This window comes from Scyliorhinus torazame, chromosome 10 (assembly GCF_047496885.1).
Source record: "Scyliorhinus torazame isolate Kashiwa2021f chromosome 10, sScyTor2.1, whole genome shotgun sequence".
NCBI classification, from domain to species: Eukaryota; Metazoa; Chordata; class Chondrichthyes; order Carcharhiniformes; family Scyliorhinidae; genus Scyliorhinus; species Scyliorhinus torazame.
Window position 1 is genome coordinate 204436399 of NC_092716.1, and position 19511 is coordinate 204455909.

At 50.1% G+C, this 19511-nt stretch overlaps 1 protein-coding gene across 1 annotated transcript in view; it reads right to left on the reverse strand.

Moving 5' to 3' along the window:
• Positions 1–19511, reverse strand: part of LOC140384522 (ATP-binding cassette sub-family C member 8-like) — a 497256-nt gene that overhangs the window by 52966 nt on the left and 424779 nt on the right. The window contains 6 exon segments of the mRNA XM_072466291.1: positions 1259–1416; positions 4772–4841; positions 6856–7022; positions 11997–12244; positions 18907–19012; positions 19367–19492. Of these exon segments, the coding sequence (XP_072322392.1) occupies positions 1259–1416; positions 4772–4841; positions 6856–7022; positions 11997–12244; positions 18907–19012; positions 19367–19492 (875 nt within the window).

A 19511-nucleotide genomic window follows, 5' to 3' on the forward strand; every position in this document is an offset into this window, starting at 1 on the left:
GGTTCAATTCTCCTCCGCCTGAGGCTATTCATGGGGGCCCCACCTTCTCAACCTTGTCCCTCGCCTCGAGGTGTGGTGATCCTCAGGTTAAATCTCCACCAGTCAACTCTCCCCCTCAAAGGGAAAAAAGCAGCCAATGGTCATCTGGGCTGGTGTGACTTTACTTCCCTACATGTGGTACCTCATGTTATTTTTTCAGATGATATCACTGAAGAATAGATCCTTGGGGAAACTCCAGAGGTAACAGAGTAGAGTGGTCAGAAAAGCCATTGGAGATTATTCTCTGGCTATGATTAGATACATAAGAATGAAACCAAACTAGAGCAGTTCCACCCACCTGGAAGACAGAGCAGAGCTATTGGAGATGTTTTTTTTAATATAAATTTAGAGTACCCATTATTTTTTTCCAATTAAGGGCAATTTAGCATGGCCAATCCACCTAATCTGCACATCTTTGGGTTGTGGGGGCGAAACCCATGCAGACATGGGGAGAATGTGCAAACTTCACACAGACAGAGACCCAGTGGGGATCTAAACCCAGGTCCTCAGCGGCGTAGGCAGCAGTGCTAACCACTACATCACCATGCCGCCCATGCTGTTGGAGATGTTATTTGCCTATTAATTATGTTTAATTGTACACAGGTAGTGGGAATTAATTTGAAATTTACTTGAGCACCTCGAAGGATACAAACTAAAACTGTGGTTGATGAGTTAGGTGGTGTATGCCTGTAATGCGTAACTCGGTAAATAAATAGTAATGTGTGCAAAGATTGGTTTCTGGTTTATCCTTTACCAAGTGGATTAAAATAAGAGGATGGTGTGGTCAACGTTTTTGAAAGCTTCAGACAGGTCCAGAAGAATGAAAAAAAGTAGTTTATCACAAAATAATGTAACTTGTCTTAATCCAATTCCAAATGAATATGGACCCATGGTACAAAGCTACACTGCATTGGTAACCTCACTCAGAAAGACCATAGAGTGCTTGGTGTTAGAAATGGATATATGGCACATCAGTGCATTAGAAAATGCTCTTACGGTACTGAAGCTTAGAGGTAACAACACATTGTTGGGGCAGAGTCCAGGAAATTTTACTTTGCCCCTCACTGTGCTATATCTGACCTGGGAGAGCTTGATGCGGATACGTTGTCTGAAACAGAAGTTCCATTCCCCAGTGCGAATAAACTTCACTTTGATGTTATCAATAGTCAGTAAATTTATCTCCCTATACAAAGGCAAATACAGTCCTGACGGCAGTTACCTGGATGCTACTCTGAAGTATTTCTGGATGAAGTAATAAGCCACAGCGAGAGGAACAAGGGCTATGAGGAACACAGGGGTCACATACGAAATCACAGCCAAGGCAGAGACACACAGAAGAGTTGATCGAATGAGACACTCCAGTGTGGCAGGAATGTGCTGAAAATAAACACACCAAAATGATCAATCCATTCCAAATTAAAAAGGCAGAATTCCACCACCAGCCCACATTTAATAAATCTATCAAAACAAATGATGACTTCAACGGTACAGTTGGTATCAGTGAGGAATCAAGAATCTAACTATAGCTGGAATTCTCTTTGGCATTCGCTAGTGGCAGGATTCTCTGTTATCACCAGCAACGCACCCCGCCCTCAGGTTTCCCAGTGGCGTGGGGTGTCCTCAATGGGGAATCCCATTGACAGCGGCAGCAACAGAGAATCCCACCTTCAGCGAATGAGGGGCTGCCAAGGAACACGTGGCTGAGGGATTGGAGATTCCAGCCCCATGACAAGAAACTGAATATATACGTTTGCTAGCTGAAAGATGACTGGGTAATCCTATTAACATCATATTAGCTTCCTTAAATAGGTATGACTTCATTAAATCAAAACTATCGTACCTCTCTTGTAATGTTAGAAGTACTCAACATTTAGGGAAAATATTTTAGAAATCATATTCAGGAGAACATTAGCACTTGGACTAATAAAGGAGAGCCAGCAAAAAATCATGAAGGAGAAACAATGCACTGGACTCTTCGGCCGCCGACGTTGAAATCGCGTTTGGCCGGAGAATCCCCGTTCACGACCGAATCGGGGCGGCGCCGCTTTCGCAATGCTCCGCCCCCTCCAAAGCGGCATACTTGGAGATTACACCGTGCGCCGTACCGACAGCCTCAGGACGCTGCCTGAGGCCCAAGCCCCGCTGCTCCGCCCCCGACCGGCCGAGTTCCTGACGGCGTGGGTCTCTCATCCGTCGGAACCTCGGCGTGGCGGCTGCGCACTCAGTACAGCACAGCCACAGTCAGGGGAGGGCCGATCCGCGGTCAGGGGGGGACTTTGCCAGGGGCTGGGGGCACTGTTGGGGGGGGGGGGGGGGGGGTGGTCCAGGGCGTGTGAGCCGGCCAAAGGGGGCACTATTTTCCAGGCCGGGTCTGGCGCATGCGCGACCATGGACCCGGCAATTCTCCGAGCCATATCGGCAGCTCGTGCCGGGTGCTCTATGCTGCCTTGATGCTAGCGTGGGGACATAGGCTCAAAATTGGAGAATCCAGCCCAATGTTTGACCAACTTGATTGAGATATTTGATGAGATAATAAAGACTGTGGATGAAGACAGCACAGTTAATGCTGGATATGGATTTTCAAAAGGTATTTAATAAAGTGCCACATATTACGTTTATAAGACAATGTGAAACTCAAGGGAACTGAGGAGCAGGAGCAACATGATCCGGATTCCTCCCACAGTCCAAAGATGTGCAGGCTAAGGGTATTGGCCATGGTAAATTGCTCCTGAGTGTCTAACGGTGGGATTCTGGGTATAGGGTGGGGGTTCTTTCAGAGGGTCGGTACTGATGCGATAGTTTGAATGGCCTCCTTCTGCACTGTACGGATTCTGTGATCCTATCGAAGGACAAGCTTTTAGGTGTGTAGGGGAGGGGCGGGTGGTGGGGGAGGGAAGTGTTTGTGAAATAGAAAGAATGGGCTTCCTGCTGGGCTTTTTCAATCCAGCCTCAAGTTTAAGCACGGCGGGAGGATTTCCCATGCATGGGAGAGATCCAAAAATTACCAGGCTTACGTCTCAGATGGGAAGGGGAAAAAGGGCATCTCCTTTAGAAGCCCCATTATAACTTTGGGCGCTCTCACCTCAGGGTCACGAGACCTCGCTCCCTCTCAGGCCTCTCCCCCACACCCCAATTGCTAATTTTCCACCCCCCCCTCACCTTCCCTCCCCTCCCCACACTGGGACGCCAAAAACTTTGCTTTCTGTCAAGTCCTGGGACATGGGCTCTGTCATCTTCACACACTTCCTCTTCTGTCCACTGACACTTCTGATGCTCTAGGGACTAGAGAGCTGGCGGCCAATTTCATTGGCCGGCAGCTCACCAAAGTAAAACTTGCTCCCGAGTGAGGGGTGGAAGACCCGCCTGCAGCCAATTGACGCTCATTCGAGTGTGAAATAGCTGCAGAGCAGGCAGAGTTGGCAGGTTGAGTTTCCCTGTCGACACTTCGGATGGCAGGAAAGTAAATCCTGCAATCTGAAATATCCTGGCCAAGGGCTTCATAATCGTGAAACCCAGAACCCAGGAGCACACCTTAAAAAGGAGACTTCTGTTACACCACAACTAGGTGCAGGCGCTGAGGGCAATCTCCCAGGTGTACAGCTTCTGACAGAAGGGACCATTCTTATTTGTGACACCAGCTCAGCAGCTATATGCACTGCGCAGGCACCAATACAACAAATGATAAGGCATTGATCCCTGCATCAGGCCCCCAGCTAAGAGGCTGTCAGAGATGACAGCATGGATTGCTCAGTGGAGTTACAGATCCAGAACTCAGTGGAAAAGTAGTACTTGACATCCAGCAACCTGCCATCAGTTCGGTGTTGAAGTGTCAACCTAGATTATGTGCTCAAGTGTTGTAATAGATTTGACAACCTACAACCTGTTAACTGATCTGAGCGCTACTAATGAATAACATCACACTTCAAAGGTTTTTTTTCTGACTGAGTGCCAGATATTTACAAGTAACATTCAATTTGTGAACATAACTCACTAAAGAAAACATTTTAAACTTTGATTGACTTTAGGCACTGTTTATTTGCAGCAATCAGACTTTTTGCCCAGCTTAACAGAATTTCACTGTGGCAACAGGAAAGGCTGCACTATTACTGTCACATTCTCGAGTCTAAATCTTTGCAGATTTTCCCACTTACATCTTTACGCCAACTCTTAACTACCGTATGCGGGGTTTCCTCTGGGTGCTCTGGTTTCCGCCCATAAGTCCTGAAAGCTGTGTTTATCAGGTGAATTGGACATTCTTGATTCTCCCTCAGTGTACCCAAACAGGCACCATAGTGTGGCGACTAGGGGATTTTCACAGTAACTTAATTGTAGCGTTAATGTAAGCCTACTTCTGGGCGGCACGGTGGTGCAGTGGTTAGCACTGCTGTCTCACGGCGCTGAGGATCCTGCTTCGATCCCGGCCCTGGGTCACTCCGCGTGGAATTTGCACATTCTCCCTGTGTCTGAACGGTTCTCAGCCCCACAACCCAAAAGGTGTGCCGGGTAGGTGGATTGGCCATGCTAAATTGCCCCTTAATTGGGAAAAAAAAGAATTGGGTACTCTAAATTTATTTAAAAAGATGTAAGCCTACTTGTGACACTAATGAGGATTATATTATAGTAACTACCTGACATTTATACCTCCACTGTGGGGAGTTTCAAGAAGATTATGGAATAACACAAGAACATTGCTGCAATCGGGGTTTCCTGAAAAATTACAGAAGTGTCTTACCTGGTCAATGATATTAGTGTCTGCTGAAAATCGGTTCAGTATGTTTCCAAGAGGGGTAGTTTCAAAGAACCTGAAAGAAAACAAGCACCAAGAAGGAATTTGCACTGATTGTTTAGAACTGATGGTTACTTTGCATTTTATGGTGTTCAACTTCATTCCCTTGGCTTTCCCGAGAGTCTTATTTCTGCAACAACAGCCACTTTGTATATATTTGCTGTGATTTCTGGTGGCTGATTGGCAGTGTAATTGAGTCAGCAGTTAGTTCCTGATAATGTTTAAATTGCATGTTGACCACGAGTGAAATTCTTCGGTGTAATGTCCCCTGTCACTATGAGCTTCTAACTTCCGTAATTTTTACCTTGTAGCCCCCGCTACATGAAGTAAACTACTTGCATGGATCAATTTAGGGTCTGGTTTAGCACACTGGGCTAAATCGCTGGCTTTTAAAGCAGACCAAGGCAGGCCAGCAGCACAGTTCAATTCCCGTACCAGCCTCCCTGAACAGGCGCTGGAATGTGGCGACTAGGGGCTTTTCACAGTAACTTAATTTGAAGCCTACTTGTGACAATAAGCGATTTTCATTTTTCATTTCATTTCAATTTTGTTGATCCCTTTCAGGTTCAGGGTTGCCATTGGCATTTTTGAAAATGATCACCAAAAGCCACTTGGAACCAGCTATGCATTGGCTGATTTATTTTTCCAAGAAGTGTGAAACTTTGACAAGAAATAATAGCACCACATTACTTTATCTGTCAGCCAGAAATCTCAATGATCTGCATTATAGCACAGTGGTTAGCACTGTTGCTTCACAGTGCCAGGGTCCCAGGTTTGATTCCCGGCTTGGGTCACTGTCTGTGCGGAGCCTGCACATTCTCCCAGTGTCTGTGTGGGTGTCCTCCGGGGGCTCTGGTTTCCTCCCACAAGTCCCGAAAGATGTGGGGCGGGATTCTCCAATCCCACAGCAGAGTGTCCACGCTGTCGTAAATGCTGCCGCGTTTTACGACGGCGTGAACGGGCCGCTCCCACATCTAATTCTGGCCCCCAACGGCGCTGGAGCGGTTCGCGCTGCTCCGGCTGCAGATCCCAGCGTGAACTGTGCGCCGCGGGATCAACGCATGCACAGTTGCGCCGGCGGAAACGAGGACATGCGAAGTGGAGCCGGCACCAACACGTGCATGCACAGTGGCCTCCTTCAACGCGCCGGCCCTGACGCAATATGGCGCAGGGCTACAGGGGCCAGCGCGTAGGAAAGGAGGCCCCCAGCCACAGAGGCCGGCCCGCCGATTGGTGGGCCCCGATTGCGGGTCAGGCCCCATCGGTGGCCCCCCCCCCCCCACAGGCCGCTCCCCCGTCCCTGCGCGCAGAGTTCCTGTCGGCTGCGACCAGGTGTGGCCGGCGCCGGCGGGACTCAGCCTTTTTAGAGCGGCCGCTCGGCACATCCGGGCCGGAGAATCGGCAGCCTGGCCGCTTAGAGTGGCCCGCGATCGGCGCCGCGCAAAACGCACCACCGCCAATGGCGCCGATCGCGTGCCGGCGTGGCGCGGTTGCGGGGATTCGCCGGCCTGGCGCGGGGCTGGGAGAATCCCGCCCGTGCTGTTAGGTAATTTGGACATTCTGAATTCTCCCTCTGTGTACCCGAACAGGCGCCGGAATATGGCGACCAGGGTCTTTTCACAGTAACTTCACTGCTCTGTTAATGAGCCGACTTGTGACAATAAAGATTATTATTATTGTTAGTAATATTATTAAAGCAGGTTAACGTTTAGACTGCTGGGAGATCTAAAGAATTCCAGGTTCTCTAAACTACCTAATTCCATCGCATTTGGACTCTCTCGTTTTGGTTGAAAAAACACAAACCTTAGCAGTAATGCGACCACATAAATGTCACAAACTTTTTTCTTAAACTATGGGAGTATTTTTTATCTTGACCCCCCACGCTGGTGAAGTGAAGTCAAAAATGAAATTGCCCAACACGTAAAATGAGTCATGTCAGTTTCTGAACTAAAATCTGGGTTAAAATTACATCCTTAAAATTTTAAGTAGATTTTAATGAAAAAACATTTTTAATAAAAGTAGTCCAATACCTCATTGGTGCCAGGATGACTTTGTTGAGCAAACTCTTGTGTAGTTCCTTGGTCACTTTGAGACCTGTCCATTCCACAGCAATAGACGTAACTAAGCAGAGGACAATTCCCAGGCAGCAGAGAATGCTGAACACTATGGTGTAGTTGGAATGATTGAAGCGACAGTCCTGATTCAGCAAACATAAATTATAAGCAATGTGTGAAGATGCAAGGCTGACCACCAGGGACATAAAATTGGTAAGAAATAATCTTCCTTAAAGTGAGTTTCATCTGACTTATTTGTATTACTAACAGAGTCCAGAGCGGCGGCACAGTGGTTAGCACTGCTGCCTTACAGCGCCAGGGACCCGGGTTCAATTCCGGCCTTGTATGACTGTCTTTGTGGAGTTTGCATGTTCTCCCCATGTCTGCGTGGGTTTCCTTCGGGTGCTCCGGTTTCCTCCCAAATGTGTGCAGGTTCGGTGGATTGGCCATGCTAAACTGCCCCATAATATCCAAAAGGTTAGCTGGGGTTACTGGGTTATGGGGCTAGGGTGGGGGTGTGGGCCTAGGTAGGATGCCCTTTCCAAGGGCGGGTGCAGACTCAGACTGGAGCAAAGATCTCCAAACTTTCTTGACATTTAAATTAATAGAAGGAAAATTTGAATAAAGCTCCAGTTCAGGCTGCAAACCTCCTTGCCTGATATTCCTGTGCGAGCTCAGTCCCCACAATGCCTTACACTTGGTTGGAAAATGTATCCCTATGTTTTTGGCAGGCTGTTTCTCCTGTTCAGAGATGCTCAGTCATGTAGCATAATTTTAACAAAGTTGTTAATTCTTCTCTTTTATTTCAATAAATGACAATAGACCCTTTAGATTAAAGAATCACTTGTAGCTTTTTGATACATAACAAAAATGAATAACAATTATTGATGTGCTTTTATGGTGTTCCTGTTCACAATCTGTAACATTATGCTTTAAATCCCAGTTAGTGAATGATTTATCTCTGAATTGGACCAGCGCACTCATCTTAAGCAGCTAGGTTTTTTTATTGTCCACTGAAACAGCAAAGAAACAGAAAGGCCACAAGTAGGCAATTCTGCAGTTGTCACTTTAAAATAGACAAGTAATAAAGCACTGAATATCAGAATGTGCTACGGATGTAGTTAACAGAGCCCTCCAATGAAAGGGGTTAATTATAAATGTAAACATGCTCAATAATGAATGCCGTTTCATAGACCACAGTTACATTTTAACTTTTAGCAAATTTATTGTGCAGATCGTCCATATTTGTCCAGTTATTCCACAGAACCCCCATATTTAACGATTTGAATAGAATGGAAGATTATCACAGGCAACATGTGTCACACTGATACTGTCAAAGAAGAGGCGCTGAATGTCTGAGAGCAGGGTTAAGGTTCATTCTTGGAGTTTTACGCTGCATCCTACTCTTAATTCACCAGTCAGTGCCGAATCAAGGGCAAGTTGGGAAAACATTTTCCACTTCCGGAACTAACAAAATAAAGCACAAACACCAAAGGGAAATAAAATCACCTAAAAACTGAAACTCAGTATATAAATTCTTAAGCCTACATTTTCCGTTGTGCATTGGGTGCGAGGAGTTGGGAGACTTAATACCGAATTTCCGGTCCAGGGGGTGGGCTCTATGAATAGTCGGGGTGGACAACCCCACAAATACTGAGGGGTAATTTTTGGGTTGGTTATCTGTAACTGGTGGAATGCTAAAGAGATCAGTGCTGGGGCTTCATCTATTTACTATCTACATCAATGACTTGGGTAACGGGAATGTATGGTTGCTAAATTTGCCAATGACACCAAGATAGGTAGAAAAGTAAGTTGTCAAGAGCAGGTAAAGAGTTTGCAAAAGGATTTGGGTAGTTAAGTGAGTGGGCAAAAATCTGACAGATGAAGTATAATGTGGGAAAATGTGAACTTGTCCACTTTGGTAGAAAGAATAGAAAAGCAGCACACTATTTAAAAAGAGAGAGATTGCAGAACTTGGTGTTACAGAGGAATCTGGGTGTCTTGCTACAGGAATCACACAAAGATAGTGCGCTGATATTGCAAATGATTAGGAAGGCAAGTGGAATGTTGACGTCATTGTAATTGCAATGGAATATAAAAGGAGGTTTTACTGCAACAGTACAGGGTCTTTGATGTGGCCACATCGGGAATAAGGGGCGGGATTCTCTCAGCCTGGGGCTGGGCCGGAGAATCCCCGTGACTGGCGCAAATCGCGCCATACCCCCCCGACGCCGGCACGCGATTCTCTGCAGAGCATCGGTGCCATTGACGCCGGCGTGGTTGACGCGGCGCCGGTCGGGGGCCACTCTACAGGGCCCCCCCCGACGATTCTCGGCCCGGGATGGGCCGAGCGGCCGTCGTGAAAAAGCCGAGTCTTGCCGGCGCCGTCCACACCTGCTCTTAGCCGGCGGGAACTCGGCGTGGAATGGTCGGGGGGCGGGCTGTGGGGGGCGGAGGGAGAGGGGACCCACCGATCGGCGGGCTGGCCTCTCTGGCCCCGCGGGAGCCTCCTTTCTTCCACGCCGGCCCCTGCAGCCCTGCGCTATGTTGCGTCGGGGCCGGCGCGTTGATGGGAGCCACTGCGCATGCGCGCAGAGCGCCGGTGCCACTGCGCATGCGTGGCCCCCGCTACGCCCAGTTGATGCCGGGATCAGCAGCTGGAGTGGCGTGAACCGTTCCAGTGCCGTGCTGGTCCCCTGTAGAGGCCAGAGTTGCTGATGCTGAGGCCGCGTTGACGCCATCGAGAAACGCGACAGCGTTTCCGATTACAGAATCCCGCCCCAGTTTTGATCTCTGTCAGTTGGTCAATGGGGATGGTCGGAGTGTTTCTTTCTGCTGGAAAGGCCGGTTTCACGACTTTGCCTCCAGTGGACTGATGCTCTTTGAGTCTTGTTGCACGGTAGCATAGTGGTTAGCACTATGGCCTCACAGCGCCAGGGTCCCAGGTTCGATTCCCGGCTTGGGTCAGCTGTCTGTGCGGAATCTGCATGTTCTCCCCGTGTCTGCGTGGGTTTTCTCCGGGTGCTCCGATTTCCTCCCATAAGTCCCGAAAGACGTGCTGTTAGGTAATTTGGACATTCTGAATTCTCCCTCTGTGTGCACGAACAGGCGCCGGAACGTGGTGACTAGAGGCTTTTCACAGTAACTTCATTGCAGTGTTAATGTAAGCCTACTTGTGACAATAAAGATTATTATTATTATTATTAGAATATGTGGTTTCAAATTTCACAAGGATCACAGAGTGAAAGGGTGTTCGGAAGTTAATAGATGTTTAGATCCCATTTCTGTTTGGACACCCCAATGCATGCCACTTTGCCATGAGGATGGGCTATGGTGGCACAGTGGTTAGCACTGCTGTGTCATGGAAGCGTCCCTTTAAGAAATGTTTTTGTCTTCTCACATGGTTTCAGTCATGTCAGGGTGTGGGTGGAGCAGGGCAGTGGCTCTGGGAGTTGGTTTTAAAAAAATTTTTGAGCTGGGAGCTGGCTGTGGCTCTGAGTTTTACTTTCGTTTTGAGTTTGACCTGGTTTTGTATTGCACAAGTTGGAAAGAAGTGTCTCTCTATCTTCAGTTTAAAAGCTGTTTCCAGATTACTTGATAACTTAAAAAGAGATAACTGTTTTCTGGAAGGAATTCAAACCTGCTGTTTTGGAAAGGAAACAAGAGTATCCATACCACAGTCTTAAAGATAGTAAGAGTGTTGGGCCACACCTTTGAAAAGGGGTTTCTGGTTTGTGGGATCGGGGGCGGGATTCTCCGACCCCACGCCGGGTTGGAGAATCGCCGGGGGCTGGCAGTTGGCGGGCCCACCCCCGCCGATTGTCCGGCCTGTGATGGGCCGAAGTCCCTTTGCTGGAATGCCTGTCCCGCCGGCGTGAATCAAACCACCTTTTGAACGGCGGTACAAGGCGGCATGGGCGGGCTCCGGGGGGTGCCCTCACGGTGGCCTGGCTCGCGATCGGGGCCCACCGATCCGCGGGCGGGCCTGTGCCGTGGGGGCACTCTTTTTCTTCCGCCTTTGCCATGGTCTTCACTATGGCGGAGGCGGAAGAGATCCCCTCCCCAGCGCATGCACGGGGATGACGTCAGCAGCTGCTGACGCTCCCGCGCATGCGCGGATCTGCGTCGCTCGGCGAAGACCTTTCGGCCCCGGCTGGCATGGCGCCAAAGACCTTTCCCGCCAGCCGGTGGAGCGGAAACCACTCTGGCGCGGGCCTAGCCCCTCAAGGTGAGGGCTTGGCCCCTCCGCACCTTTGGGGCGGACCGATGCCGGAGTGGTTCCCGCCACTCCATTATGCCGGAACCCCCCACCCCGTAGAAGAGAATCCCGCCCATGGTTATTAAATTAGAACAGTTAAAGGGGGAACTTTATTAAGGGTGATACATAGATTACTGTGGATGTGTGGGGTATTTATGTTTGTAGTTGATAAAAATACTGTGTGTGTTTATAAAAATGTGAACTAAATTCGTAGAATAAAGCTTGTTTTTGATTAAAAGTGCTTCAGGCCTCTGTTGCATAACACCTGAAAGGCAGGCCCTTGTGCTCATTGTAACTAAATCGGTAAACAGTTGTAGGTCAGGTGAACTCCATGATACACTTTGGAGTTTTCTAAACTCCGGCCCACAACAGTTGCCTCACATGGCCAGGGACCCAGGTCAATTTTGACCTTGGGTGACTCTCTGTGTGAGTTTGCACGTTCTCCCCGTGTCTGCATGCTTCCCCAGAAAGCAGTGCAGGCTGGGTCATCAAATGTATTTAAGGCTGACTTGGATACATTTTGATAGACGAGGGAGTCAAGAGGAATTGAGACCACAATCAGATCAGCCATGATCATATTGAATGGCAGAGCGGGTTGAAGGGCTGAATGGATATTCCTGCTCCAAAGTTCTATGTTCCTGTGATACTCACATTTCAATTATTGTATAAATACTGTGGAAATACTGTGCCCAACTGCAATATGCTGACGATACAGAAGCAAATCCTGTCCTAACTTCATTGCAGTGTTTCTTCTATTAGAGTCTCTCATCCAGATGAAGTAAAACTGGGTGAGGTAAAGAATGACACACAGAGTAGGGCAGTGACTGGAACGCTCATTTTGAAATTCTGTGGTCTTTACCTGTATCAGAGAACAGTTTCTTTTCTCTGCTTCAATCTTAACTTGAATAGCATCCGAGGTCCATTTTGCGAGCCAGTAGTCAATTGCCACCATCACTGTGTGCTTGAAGAGCTGTGAGAAAATCAGCAGAGGCAGCAAAAGGCAACCCGCAGAGCTCAGGTACTTCCCACAGGCACGCCATGGCATCTTTGCTCTCTGTCGCAAGACAGATGAAAGGTTGTCCTCATCATCACTTTCAGTAACATCTTCTGTAACAAATATACAAAGGAGGTCATAAGAACACCAGGCTAATACATCATTTTTTTCCTTTGCAGTTGCTGCAATGCCCATGATCGAACAGCCAAGAGTGTGTGAGGGTTCCTATCATGTCCATAAGATATGAAAGAGATCATAAACTGTTTAAATCAAACCTTACTTTCTGCTTATTTAAAAATGGACTTTGCAGGGCCAAAGAAATGGCTGCTGCAGAGCACATGATTTGCAGGTTGGCTACAGTTCTGGAAACTTCCAACAGTAATTACAGGACAAAGCTAAACCCTCATTTTTGTGAATCGCATATCTCTCATTGTGTGGATTCATTACAATCAATGAAAGGAAGAAGGGAGCAGCAGGTGTTCTGTCATTTCAACCTGCACTTATAACCAAGAGAGGGAACCAACAAAATTAATCATACCTGTGGAAGCACCAAAAACCACCATCTATCTCCGAAAGTTAACAATTAACTTTGACTAGAGATATAAGGCGGAATGTTGAGGTGGCACTTGTCGCTTGTGGGATCGGTGGCACGGGCGGGAAATCTCACGAGAATGGGGAAATGCGATTCCCGCCTGAGAGATCGGGCGGGCCGGGATTCTCCGACCCCATGCCGGGTTGGAGAATCGCCGGGGGACCCGAGAATTGCGCCACGCCGCCGGCCTGCAGATTCTCCGCCGCTGATTCTCGGGCGCCTGAGGGAATGCCGCTGCACTGGTCGGGGGCCGTTGAAAGTGCCCCCCCCCCCCCCCCCCCGGCGATTCTCCGGCCTCGATGGGCCGAGTGCCCGCTGAGTTCGGCCAAGTCCCGCCGGCATGGGTTACGTCTGGTGCCACCCGGCGGGGACTTCGGAGTTCTGGCTACGGGGCAGTCCCGGTTGGGGGGGGGAGACCCGACCCTGGGTGGGCCCTCCACGGTGGCCTGGCCCGCGAGCGGGGCCTACCGATCGGTGGACGGCCTAGTTCCGTGGGGGGACTATCTTCCTCCGCGCCGGGCCCCTGTAGGGCTCCCCCATATTGCCTGGGGGCCGGCGCGAAGACAGGAACCCGACTGTGGCGCGCCGACTTTCCGGCATCAGAGTTGCAGACACCACTCCGGCGCAGTAATAGCCCCCGAGGAAGGGTTGAAATTCTGCCATTGGAGGCCCGTTGACGCCGGAGTGGCTCGCGCCGCTTTTCACACCGGCGTCAGAACTTGGCCGCGGGATTGGAGAAAGCCGGCCCGCATTTCCCGATTTTCTCTGCCCCTCACTGGCGACTTCACGAGATTACGTCCGGACCTCATTTTAATATGTGCAAATACATTTAACTGTTGTTACCTGCCCCCCTCGCCAAATGAACTCCCCTCATTAAATAATCATACCTCACTGATATGACGTGACATCGGAGATTTAAAATAGGTTGTGCCAGGCATGAGGCAATTGAGGGGATCCCTTTGGGAGGGCAGAGGTAAGTATAACCCCTTGGGGATAGAATCACATGCCCGGGCAGTGCCCTGACATTTCCCCAGCACAGGTTGGCAGTGCCAGATACATTATACAGTCCTTTGTTCTCTTTCAGAAGCAGTCGGGACTTTCTGGCTCTGTTGTGGTGGAATCCGCCTTGAGAGATTTGACGGCCCAGGGAAACTAAGAGCACCAGTGTGACATTTGCATTTCATACAGTGGCCATGTTTGTGATCTCACTCTGGGAAAGACTAATTTAAAATCAGCATGGTGTTAAAGGCAATTCTGAATACTGGTCTACAATCATTAAATACTAGAATTGTCCAAATGCAATTCACTTAATGGTCAGAGTGGATTTAAACCCAGATCTGAGGCACAAAGTCATTTCTATGATACCATTTCTATATGTACATTTTTGGGTCAATTGTTGAAATTTCAGACTGAACATAAAATGTGCTCAGAGTTGAGAGTTTCTTTTATGCGTTTTTCACATTGCCTCTCATTTATTCATATGGTTATGAGTTGTTGTGACTTCCGGTTGCGGCTATGTGGAGCTAAGCCACACGATTCGGCAGCTCCCGCTATTACGGACTTTCAGGCTCGCTAGAGGAGCCCCCAACGGAATTTTTTTGAAGACAACCCGTGGGGAAGGGAAGAGAGAAGCCCCCCTCCAGCTTTTATGGACCGGACAAGAAGTGCAACGGCCAAAAAAACGGCATTGGAGCAGCGGGAGAAGCGAGGGAAAAAACCAAAATGGCGGCGGCCGGGGACAAAGCGGAATGCGGGCCGGAGCTGCAGGAGTTCATCAAGCGCTGCTTCGAGGAGCTGTGGAAGGATATGCTGGCGCCTATGCTTCTGGCAATTGAAGGACTAGGGATCACCCAGAAGGCTCACGAGGTCAAGATCCAGGAGGTACAGAAAAGAGTTAGTGAGAATGAGGACAAGTTCTTGGGCCTGGCAGTGAGAGTGGAGCAGCACGAGGCGCTACACAAGAGGTGGGCGGGAAGACTCGAAGACCTGGAGAACAGGTCGAGGAGAAAGAATCTGCGGATCCTGGGTCTCCCTGAAGGAGTGGAGGGGGCCGATGCCGGGGCATACGCGAGCACGATGCTCGGGGTGATGATGGGCGTGGAGGCCCCTTCGAGGTCGCTGGAGCTGGACGGGGCACACCGGGTGCTGGCGAGGAAGCCCAAGGCAAATGAACCGCCAAGGGCGATGGTGGTGAGGTTTCACCGGTTCACAGACAGAGAGAGGGTCCTGAAATGGGCCAGGAAGGAGCGGAGCAGTAAGTGGGACAATGCAGAGATCCGAATATACCCGGACTGGAGCACGGAGGTTGCAAAGCGGAAAGCGGGTTTCAACCGGGCCAAACCTGTGTTGCACCAGAAAGGAGTGAAATTCGGAATGCTGCAGCCAGCGCGACTGTGGGTCACATACAAGGACCAACACTATTACTTCGAAACGCCTGAAGAGGCGTGGACCTTCATACAAACCGAAAAGTTGGACTCTAACTGAGGGTTTCTGAGCGCGGGGGGGGGAAGTTTGAGGTTTGATGTGTGATGGTTGTTGTATATAGGGGGTCAATCACGCGCAGGAAATGTTACATGGGCTGGGGGAGAGAGACAAGGCCACGACAGGAGCTGGGCCAGAGGGGGCGGAGCGGGCTTTGGAAAGCGCGGGGTTTTTCCCGCGTGCGGGAAGAAAGGCGGGAAGGGGAACGAAGGAACGCATATTGATTGGGAGACTCCCACACGGGGAGGTCAATGGGACGGCGGGGAAGCCGGGGTCAGCAGGTGTCAGCTGACTTACGGGAGTGACATGGGGGGAGCAAAAAAGCTAGACAGGGGTCTAGCGGGGGGGAGGGGTGAAAAGGGTTGCTGCTGCACTGGCCGAAAGGGAATGGGACACAGCAGAGGTGGTCGGGACGGGGGTCCCCCGTCCGGGGGACTGGAGGGTGAGGGAGGCGCGGACACGGGACTGGCGCAGAAAAGGAGATGGCTAGTCGGCGGGGGGGGCCCTCCAATCCGGCTGATAACGTGGAATGTGAGGGGCTTGAATGGGCCGGTGAAGAGGGCTCGAGTGTTCGCGCACTTAAAGGGACTGAAGGCAGACGTGGTCATGCTCCAAGAGACACACCTGAAGGTGGCGGACCAGGTCAGGTTAAGAAAGGGATGGGTAGGACAGGTATTCCACTCGGGACTGGACGCAAAGAATAGAGGGGTGGCAATACTGGTGGGAAAGCGGGTGTCATTTGAGGCCAAGACTATTGTAGCGGACAATGGAGGGCGATATGTGATGGTGAGCGGTAGGTTGCAAGGGACGTGGGTGGTGTTGGTAAACGTATACGTCCTGAACTGGGATGATGCAGGATTCATGAAGCGCATGTTGGGGCGCATTCCGGACCTGGAGATAGGAGGCCTGATAATGGGAGGGGACTTCAATACAGTGTTGGATCCAGCACTGGACCGCTCCAAATCAAGGACTGGAAAGAGGCCGGCGGCGGCCAAGGTGCTTAGGGGGTTTATGGATCAGATGTGGGGAGTGGACCCATGGCGGTTTGCAAGGCCGCAGGCCACGGAATTTTCTTTCCTCTCCCATGTACACAAAGCCTACTCCCGGATAGGTTTCTTTGTTCTGGGCAGGGCGCTCATCCCGAGGGTGGAGGGACGGAGTATTTGGCCATAGCCGTTTTGGACCACGCCCCGCACTGGGTGGAACTGGAGCTGGGAGAGGAGAGGGACCAACGCCCGTTGTGGCGGCTGGATGTGGGACTGCTGGCGGACGAGGTGGTGTGTGGGAAGGTGAGGGGGTGTATCGAAAGGTACTTGGAGGCCAACGACAATGGGGAGGTGCGGTGTGGGTGGTATGGGAGGCGTTGAAGGCGGTGATCAGGGGAGAGCTAATCTCCATCAGGGCTCACAGGGAGAAGACAGAGGGCATGGAAAGGGAGAGGTTAGTGGAGGAGATTTTGAGAGTGGACAGGAGATACGCAGAGGCCCCGGAGGAAAGATGACGGCTCCAGACGGAGTTTGACCTGTTGACCACAGGGAAGGCGGAGGCACAGTGGAGGAAGGCGCAGGGGGCGACCTACGAGTATGGGGAAAAGGCTAGTCGGATGTTGGCACACCAGCTCCGTAAGAGGATGGCAGCGAGGGAAATAGGGGGAGTCAAGGATGGAAGGGGAGCCACGGTTCGGAGTGCGACGAAAATAAACGAGGTATTTAAGGCCTTCTATGAAGAGCTGTACAGATCCCAGCCCCCAGCGGGGGAAGAGGGGATGAGACGATTCCTAGACCAACTGAGATTCCCAAGGGTGGAGGAGCAAGAGGTGGCTGGTTTGGGGGCACCAATTGGGTTGGAGGAGCTGAGCAAGGGTTTGGGGAGTATGCAGGCGGGGAAGGCCCCGGGATCGGACGGGTTCCCGGTGGAGTTCTACAGGAAGTACGTAGAACTGTTGGCCCCGCTACTAGTGAGGACCTTTAATGAGGCAAGAGAGGAGGGGACCCTGCCCCCGACAATGTCGGAGGCGACAATTTCTTTGATCCTAAAGCAGGACAAGGACCCACTGCAATGTGGATCGTACAGGCCGATCTCGCTCCTCAATGTGGATGCTAAGTTGCTGGCCAAAGTGCTGGCCACGAGGACCGAGGACTGTGTCCCGGGGGTGATCCACGAGGACCAGACGGGATTCGTAAAGGGCAGGCAATTAAACACTAACGTGCGGCAGCTCTTAAACGTGATGATGATGCCATCGGATGATGGAGAGGCGGAGATAGTGGCAGCTATGGACGCAGAGAAGGCCTTTGACCGAGTAGAGTGAGAGTACCTCTGGGAGACGCTGCGTAGGTTTGGGTTCGGGGGAGGGTTTATCAGTTGGGTTAAGCTCCTTTACAGAGCCCCGCTGGCGAGTGTAGTGACGAACCGGCGGAGGTCGGAGTACTTTCGACTGTACCGAGGGACGAGGCAGCGGTGCCCCCTGTCCCCCCTGTTGTTTGCATTGGCGATCGAACCATTGGCCATGTCATTGAGGGAGTCTAATAAATGGAGGGGGGTGGTCCGAGGGGGAGAAGAGCATCGGGTGTCGCTATATGCGGATGACCTGTTGCTGTACGTGGCGGATCCAATGGAGGGGATGGTGGAGGTCATGCAGATTCTAAGGGAGTTTGGGGAGTTTTCGGGCTATAAGCTCAATGTAGGGAAGAGTGAGCTCTTTGTATTACAGGCAGGGGACCAAGAAAGAGGGATAGGGGACCTACCGCTGAGGAGGGCGGAGGGGAACTTTCGGTATCTGGGGATCCAGATAGCCAGGAGTTGGGCGGCCCTACATAAACTGAATCTGACGAGGTTGGTGGACCAAATGGAGGAGGACTTCAAAAGATGGGACATGTTACCGCTCTCGCTGGCGGGTAGAGTGCAGTCGGTCAAAATGGTAGTCCTTCCGAGGTTTCTGTTTGTGTTTCAGTGCCTTCCCATCGTGATCATCACGGCCTTTTTTAAGAGAGTAGGTAGGAGTATTATGGGGTTTGTGTGGGCGAATATGACCCTGAGGGTAAGGAGAGGGTTCCTGGAACGCAGTAGGGACCGAGGAGGGTTGGCGCTGCCAAACCTAGGGAGCTACTACTGGGCAGCATTCTGGCCTTTGCGTCCCTAGTAGCCTGGCGAAGGATCTTGCTAATGTGGAAGGAGGCGAAGCCCCCCAGCGTGGAGGCCTGAATAAACGATATGGCCTGGTTCATAAAGCTGGAGAGGATTAAGTTTGCCTTGAGAGGGTCTGCACAGGGATTCTACAGGCGGTGGCAACCGTTCCTAGACTATCTCGCGGAGCGTTAGAGGAAGGTCGGTCAGCAGCAGCAGCAATCTGGGGAGGGGGGGACACACACGTCCGGGGGCGGGGGGGGGAATGGGGGACTGCCTGGGAGGGTGGATGAGCAAGAGATAACACGAAGGGTTGGGAAATCTGGCACGTGCGGAGAGAGCCAGTGTACAAAGCTATGTAAACATATCATTTTGCCATGTATATATCTTGCTCTGTGCGATTTCTCGTTATTTTGTTACGGGGGGGGGGGGGGGTTATTGTTTGTAAGGGAGAAAAATTGTGTTAAAAAACTTTAATAAATATAAATTTTTTAAAAAATGGTTGTGAGTTGTTCCAAACAGGACACCAGCATGAACCAGTTTTAAAGATTCTACACAACTTAAGAATTAGATGCATACCTTCATCTTCAGCCTCTTGCAATGTTTTGAGGAGGGCTTCCCGGGAATACATCGCTCTCCGCAGGTTCTTCCGTTCCAATGCCGTCTTGCTTCCAGCTACAGTCTCCTGTAGAACAAAATAATAATTTTATTTTTTTAAACACTAACGTGAGCGAACAAAAAGAGCATTATTTCAAATAATTGCCAAGATTGGATTCAAAACAACTTCTAGAATGAAAATTCAGTGCTAACTGGGTACTTTGTGTTTCAAAGACTGATGTGCATGGGATCACCACTGATAAAGTACAAGTCTGTTTAGCTCGTGATAAAATGAAACATTTTTATTTGTATTATATTGTGTTGTGTCGGCCTTTGTCACTGATGTAAAAATTTAAAATTGCATCAGTAGCCAGCAATGGTTCAAACTTGTTTCAATATGACAATATAAGTAAATCTTTTGTATCTCAGAAGATTAAAGAACCTTTTCTAGTTCCTGATCCTGCCTGTTCATTAGTGTTTTCCAAAGTTCGAAGAGTTCAGGATCGGAATTCTGGATATCCTTGAGGGTTCCCTCTCTTTGAATTGTACCATCCTTCATCGCTATAATCTATGGAAATACAAGTCAC